The 7,271-nt window shown below is 59.4% G+C and overlaps 1 protein-coding gene across 2 annotated transcripts; it reads right to left on the reverse strand.

Annotated features, from left to right (window-relative positions):
- Positions 1–11: 11 nt before the first annotated feature.
- On the reverse strand, positions 12–6,982 carry Ajm1 (apical junction component 1 homolog). Of its 2 annotated transcripts, XM_034506785.2 has the most exons (3): positions 6,256–6,982; positions 4,660–4,743; positions 12–4,574 (listed from the first exon to the last, which is right to left on the reverse strand). In XM_034506785.2, exon 3 carries the CDS (start codon positions 4,514–4,516, stop codon positions 1,589–1,591), a length of 2,928 nt encoding a protein of 975 aa, XP_034362676.1. In that variant the 5' UTR covers positions 4,517–4,574; positions 4,660–4,743; positions 6,256–6,982; the 3' UTR covers positions 12–1,588. The 2 variants fall into 2 exon arrangements, with proteins under 2 accessions (XP_034362676.1, XP_076793682.1); XM_076937567.1 differs by having other exon boundaries at positions 12–4,755.
- Between the last annotated feature and the right edge of the window lie 289 nt (positions 6,983–7,271).

A 7,271-nucleotide genomic window follows, 5' to 3' on the forward strand; every position in this document is an offset into this window, starting at 1 on the left:
TTAGCAGCAGCTGCATTCAAGTTCTATTTTACTTGGTTTGAAAGCACTCGCCCTACTTGTCAGGGGCGTTCTTGCCAGCCTGCCGCAGGAAGGAATGTGGAGTCCCTGGGGAGGGCGGCAGGCGGCGGGGCAGCAAGTGTTGCAAGAGCGGCATTGGGGCATGTGCTAAGACTGGCTGAAGAGAGAGCTGGAGTGTCCCGGGACATACAATAGAGGGTAGCTGGCACGTGTCACACCCTCTTGCATAGGTGTGTGTCCCAGGTTCTCGCACGTGAACTTTCAGAGCTCCTAAGGGGCTTGGGGCTTCTGGAGAGGGCTTGGAGAATCTGATCTCAAACTCTCTCTGGGGCACACGAAGTCTGGACTCAGATCCAGGGACACTTAGGCTGTAGGGGTCAGGCAAGGGGCTCAGGTAAGCCTAGACCTCTCCACAACACGTCAGGCTTTGGCTTCTCTCTCAGCTTGGAGCGCAGGCAGGGCGAGCATGTGGCACTGTTGTACACAGGATTGGGCTCAGGGTAGGCCTCAGCACAGGTTCCCTAACCGTTCTCACACTTGGTGGCTCACTACTCTGCACCTTACCTAGACTAGTTCCTAATTTGGGGCAGCCCTGTTCCTTACTCATTCCCAAGTCATCCAGTGGTAGGTGCTGCTCTCTGTAGGGTCCCCTGCTAATTCATCACACACTTCTCACCTCCCTGGGAGATTAAGGCCTGAGCTTCCATCTTCTCTGGAAGGTGGATTTTTAAGGCCATCTTGTTGGGGAGCTCCAATCCTTACCCAGCCAGATCTTCACTGTGGCTAGCTCACCACCCACACTGCTTCCCTGCTCAGGTTCCCATCTGGCTGGGTGGACTGTGCCTTGGCCTTGACCTGAAAATTCCCCAGTATTCCAACTTGTCCTACAAGGGCCCAGATTAAGGTGACCTGAGGCGAGAGCATTTAAGGACAGGTGGCACTGATAGTGTTCAGTGCTGGCCACACCCACTGCCTCAACAGCATAGGGGTGCACAGGGAATAGGCCTCTGAGCCTGACACACCCCAGACAGGAGCATTAGGGGACATACTTAAAGTAAGGACACTGGGCTTTGGTTAACATGGATTTCTGGACTAGAAGGGTTGGAGAGCCATAGCAAGCACCCACAACGTACACCAACGGAGTTTGTCTCCATGGGATGAGTGTAGTAATTACCTTCCACTAGAAGGCAGAGCCCAGTGGTCCTCAGTCCCACCCCACCTCCCAGTGGGGAGCACCAAAGGCGAGGACCAGGCCCTTGGGGAACCCCCTCCCCTCTCCTTGACTGCCTTGGGAGAGCCCAGGGTGTGGAATTAGGAACAGAAAGAAAGAGAAGCAGCTGGTTGGAAACAGGACGGGGGTGAGGGTGGGGGCTCCTAGGCAAAGTTAGAGGTGTGGAGTGGGTAGAGCTCGGGGCAGAGAATTTGTAGAAGACTGAGGGAGGCCCAGGGGGACTTGAGAGGCGCTGAACCAGCTGGTCCAGACTCTGGGGGCGGTCATGATGAATCAGGGAGGGCCTGAGTAGAATAGGCAGGGCTCGGGGTCGGGGCCTGGGCCTAATAGTCCCCTGGTTCACATGATGTCATCCAGCAGGTTGGCGCTGGCTACCCAATCTAGTGCACGCGGCTCGGAAGCAGCCATGATCATGCACATGAAGGGGCGGCCAGTGCGCCGATCCGTGGGATAGATGGTGGTGGGCGTGAAGCGCCGGTTAGCCTCCACAAACTCACAGAGCTGCTCATAGACCCGTGGGAACTCGTGGCGGAGGAAGACGCCGCGCAATCGCAGCTCTCGTTGGATATGGATGAAGGCTACCTCACGCGCGCGCCGGCCGGTCTCACCCTCTTCGTCCAGGCCCGCGGTGCCCGGGGGTGGCGTCAGGATCAACGTTTCCATATCTGGTTCTCCGCCACGAGCAGGAGGAGGCCGCGTCGGACTGCCAGCGGCCAGGGCCACCTTGGCGAACTTGCGCACCGTGGGCCCAGGACTGCGCGGTGCCGGCCGGGCAGCTCCTCCGGGGGGTGCAGCGCCGGGCCCCACGGCCACGGACACGCTAAGCAGGAAGCACTCCGCCGGCTCATAGAGCCTCCCGGCGGCCGCCAGCTCTCGTGCATAGCTACCCAGGGGCGCCGCATGTGTAGCCAGCTCTCGAAGCGACAGGTAGGTGGGCGATAGCAGCAGCCCTTCGAGGCCGAAGCGTAGGAAGTTGTCGGCAGAGCCGGGGCTCGGGAAGCCCAAGAACAGCACGCCACGGCCTCGCGACAGGAATCCGACGCGCGCTATGCGCGAGAAGGCGCGATGCACTGGGCTGCTGTCGCGGCAGAACTGCAGCACGTGGCGGCACACGCTGCCCACGCGGCCGTACACGCAACGTGCCTTGTGCGCATCCCAGTCCTCTCGGCGGCACAGACGGGAGCAGTAGTAGGTATAGCAGCTGTGGCACGACTTGAAGTAGAGGCAGGCGTTGAACATGGTCTCTGTCCGCCGGCAGCGCGCGTTAGAGCACGTCATCAAGTCATCCTCATCAGCGCTGGGCTCCGGGGAGGCGTCGGCTGCCTCCCCCGAGCCGGTGGGCTCTTCGGTGCTGCCAGCCGAGGCCGGGGGCGAGCGCGACGGCGCCAGCGCGGTGGCACCTGTAGGGCCCGCAGGCCGTGAGTCCAGCAGGCGGCGTAGTTGGCGGCCTAAACCTTCAGGGGCAGGCTCCGGGGCCTGGGCTGGCGATCGTGAGTCGATGACCAGGTCGGTGATGAGCTCGTCCAGTTGCTCGAGGCTGCGCTGGCGACTGGAAGCAGGACCCTCAGGGACCGTGGGTGCGGGCTGCCGCGGTCGGCCTCCAGGCAATTCCCAGCCCTTGGCAGTCGGGCGCTCGGCTGAGCGCAGGTCGTTGTCTGTGATGGTAATCTCTGGCGTGACATACCAGTTGCGGCCCAGGCTCTCTCCTGCACGGCCCTTCTCTGTCAGCGACGTCTCGGACAGCGACAGTGCTGCGTAGCGTCTGGGTGAGGTGGACAGATTCACTACGACTGGTGGACGCCGTCCTTCAAGGGATGATGAACCCCGCGTATCCCGAACCTCGCGTCCCAGGAGGTTCTCATAGCTGCGGCCGCGTCCTAAAGGGTCTTCACGACGAGGACCAGGAGCTAGGATGTTGTCCCAGGATCGAGAGTAGTGGCGGCTATCGGTGGCCAGCCGGGGTGGGCTTGTGCCAGTGCCGCCGTGCCACGAGGCCAACAGTGGTCCAGGGGCAGCAGGCGGCATCACCTGAAGGGTGCGGTAAGGCCTCGGACCCCAGTCAGCCCAGGCTGGGCTGCTGCGCGGGTGCGGGTAAGTCCGAGCCAGTGCATCGCGTTCACGGTACCTCCCAAAATCCTCTGTGTAGAAGGTGCGGGCTCCAGGGTGCGCCCGAGGCTCTTCTGGGACATACCGGGGAACGAAAGGCAGACCGTAGGCTCGAGTTGTCTCCCCGTAGTAGGAGCGGGAGGGGGGCTCCTGGATCGGAAAGGTGCGTACTTCTCCAGCATAGTAGTTGCCCCCACGCCTTGGACTGGGTCTAGGGGGTTCTTCAGACAAGTAGGGCCTGGAACAGTAGCCATCAAACGGAAGGCCGGGGCTGGCAGTAAAGCTGCCTGCGTAGCCCTCTGGCTCCTCGGTGTAGAAAAATTGGGTGGGACCTGGAGGCGTTGTGAAGGGTTGACTGCGGTGCTCCAAGTAGTCCCGGGCCCCAGGCAGCGACCCGTCGCAGTACAGTGCTCTGGGGTCAGTACAGTACAAGTCACTGGGGGTGGGAGTGCGTGACAGGGCCACGTGGCGAGGACCGGGAACTGTTAGACCATGGAACTGTGGGGCTGTGCGAGCCCAGGACGTCGTCTCTCTAGGTGCATAAGATCGTGAGCTTCGGGCGGCGTGCTGCAGCACTGCCTCGTCCGGTTTGATGTCCAAACGGCAGCGGACATGGGGGGCGGGTCCAGAGGGTGGTTCTGGCGGTGCGCAGCGGCCTGGGGTGGCGCATAGAGGCGCGATGCGTCCGGGGCCTCCCCGCTGTGGCTGGAGCTTGATGGGGTGCAGCTCATTAGCGAGAGCTCGCAGCGCAGGATACGAGGGCTCCCGGCGCGGTGAGCCCTCCACCCGCACTGCACGCTGGGCTTCCCGGCCTCTGCGCTGCAGTACAGGCGGCGAAGCCGGAGCAGTTGCCAGGCTTTGGGTCGCACGGGGTGCGCTCTTGGAACGGGTGCGGCGCCGAGGCTCGCTATCTCTGGGTCGGGCGCGGGGTGGCGCAGGTTCCGGAGGTGGTGGCTCTGGGTGTGTCTCCATGGTGGGTTCGTCCAGTGCCTCTAAGAAGTCAAAACTACGGCAGTGGCGCTTGTTGAAAGGCGTGGGCGCAGCAGGCCGGGCCACGGAACGCTCACATGGCTGGCGTTTGGACGTGAGCCCTGGGTCCACCACCTTGATATCCTGGTACACGGTCGACACCAGCAAGTCCGGCGGGTCCGTGCGGGTCATCTTAAAAGACGTCCCCAGGCTGGCAGCTCCAGTCACTCGGCCTTTCGGGGATTTTGTCCTGGGAGGAGATACCGGTCAGGGCAGCCTCCTCTGCACCCCAAGCCCTTTACCCCCACCCCACCCCACGTGCTGGTCCGGCTTACCTGGGGCATAAGGGATGGAGCAGCCCTGGCTGCAGGTCTTGGTCAAGGCTTCTGGTGCTGGCTCCATGCCTATGTTAGAAGTACCTGCAGGAGAGACTTCATAGTCTATGCAGCCTGTGGGGTAGATGGGCCTGGAGAACCTAGTTTACTGTGGATCTTCTTTGCCCCCGCAGAGGGAACTCCTGAGCGAAACCTGCCAGGTTTTCGCTCCCTGTACTAGGGTGGGTTGGGCAGGCTTGGGTAGATCAAAGGGGGGAACATGATCTCAGAAGTACTGCCCTCTGGTGCCTACAGTTGGAACGATGCGCTTTTAGATTTCCTTACAGGTGAGACTAGAGGCCCTCTCCCACCAGCCCTGCAGAGCTGATAATGTAAAGACCTGATAATGCAAAGACCTAGGTGAGTCAATGAATGGTTTCTGCCTACTGACTAGGCTGGGCAGAAAACTCTTCTCCTAGCACGCAAGTGCTTTTGCTCTTTGGGACAGTCCTTTTAAACTAAGCCTAAGTCCCCTCAATTCTATGAGGTCCTAGGCAGAGGAATTTTCTTGGGTCTCAAATCCCTCTTCCTTTTGCATAAATCTTGGACTCCAGTTCCTTAAATGAAGCCCATCAAGCTTGTTGGAACAGAGAAGGCTGCAGAGCAAGACTCTCTCTTGCTTTGCAGAATTGCACATGGACCCCACCCCCACCCCCAGTGTGTGCTTGGCATTCCTAAAGCCAGGTTTAGGCTACAGAACCACGTGGGGCCATGTGAGCCACGAGCTCATGGTGTCCTTCCCCTAAGCTGCAAACTACCACTAGTGTACCAAGCTGGGAGGCTGCCAGCTAGGAGGAGGCAGAGGAGAGGGCAGGAAAGCCCCTCCCCAGGACAGACTTCTTCCCACTCTGGCTTTGGAAAGCTCCATGGAAACGTGTGGTTGTTCATCCCTGGAGCTATGGGCTGAAAAGGATCTAGGCTAATGTTCAGATGTGGGCCACCCGTGTCTGTGGTCCCCAGGGCTTGGAGCTGGCTGAAGAAAGGGTTTCAGAAAGTGATCACACATACACCCTCCCCACTATCCCCTCCCCATAAGGCACGTACTCCCAGGACATCTGCTCCAGGGGAAGCTGAGTGTTGGGGCCTGGCAGGACTCGTAAGTGGATGGGCCTTTCAGGGTCAATCTCTAGTCCAGGTGTACAAGGGGCTGTTCTTTGGAGTCAGGACTACTAAGTACCAAGGCTTGTTCCAAACCCAGGTCCATGCCGACCCTATTAAAACCCCTTTCATTCTAAACTCAATGCCAGGTCAGAGTTTGGGCTAGATGACAGGGTCTGAGGCTCCGCCCCAGGAAGGTGACAGCTTTGCTGGCTGCGGCTATCAGGAGCGGGGCACTGTGACACACGCTCCCTTTGGGATGGGGGTGGGGCTTGCTTTTGTATCCTAGGTATTTTGAAGACCCTTCCCAAATAGCAGCCCTGCTTTGGCCTGTCCCGGAGCAGCCATCAGCAAGAACCTAGTCTGCGTTGCTTGGGGGCGGGGACTCCTCATCCTTTCGTGCAGCCCCCTCCCGTGCCAACATCTCCACATGCTGGGCAGTGTGGCTTGGCCTCTTACCTGGTGATTACTCCACGAGCTGAGCCCGAGTAAGCTGCATAACCCAAGTCGGTTTTAGTGTGTACCTGGCCCCGCTATATATGTATATATATATACACACACACCCGGTTCCAGCAGAAGCTTGAAGGCAGCGGCTGTGATCCCGGCCTGGCGGCTCAGTGCTGCCCCCAGTGGCGACCAATAGAACGGCACTTAAAGGGGCCGCGTCGTAAGAGAGGTGTATAGTGGGACTACAGACGCCCTAGTTCTCATTTGGGCTGTGTAGAGTGAATGGTCACGAACAGCATCATCAAAGCACAAATCTTTCTGTCTGAACGGGGTCCCTCGCACCGAGAAGCCTACCAGAAGGGTTCCAGGCAGGGCCCTGTAAGGAGCCAGCCTTGGCTTGGCTGCAGAGAAACTGGATTTGGGGAAGTTTCCAGAACACACGTCTGTGGTTAGACCCAGGTGGGAGATGAGCAGTTCCCTGCACCATTGGCCTCTCCTCAGGAACTGTCCTCTTTGGCGCTGAAGACGCCAAAATCTCAGCAGGTACCCGGGAGCCAGATGGCTTGCTCAGCCTGGAGTGTAGCTGCAACTTCCAGTGTCCAAGATAGCCCCGGGCGGCCACTGCCCGCTTCCTTTAGGGAAGATCTTCATGAGGTCCACTCGTAAGCTATATCCTCATTCCGGCCTTGTGTGCCCCTTGCCAGAGGCATTGGGCCTCCCAGCATCCTAGTTTGGTAGATGGTAGGCCATAGATGTCAGACCTAAGAGTAAGACCTGCTTAGTTGGGCACCAGACCTGGCAAGATCCCTGTGCCCACTGCTTATCGGGCAGTCGTGGGGTAATTTACCTGTAGACCCTTTCTCTGCATCAGGAGTGCAAAACCTGGGAGCTAAAAGGCCAGGTAACGTTTGCTCTATAGCGCCCTCTCAGTTATCAACTGTCCTGTGTGCACAGCTCCCTAGCAGAAGAGTAAGGGAAGCCCCCCTCACGTCACCCCCTCCAAGTCCTAGGAAAGTACTCTCAGCCTT

This window comes from Arvicanthis niloticus, chromosome 6, assembly GCF_011762505.2.
Source record: "Arvicanthis niloticus isolate mArvNil1 chromosome 6, mArvNil1.pat.X, whole genome shotgun sequence".
NCBI classification, from domain to species: Eukaryota; Metazoa; Chordata; class Mammalia; order Rodentia; family Muridae; genus Arvicanthis; species Arvicanthis niloticus.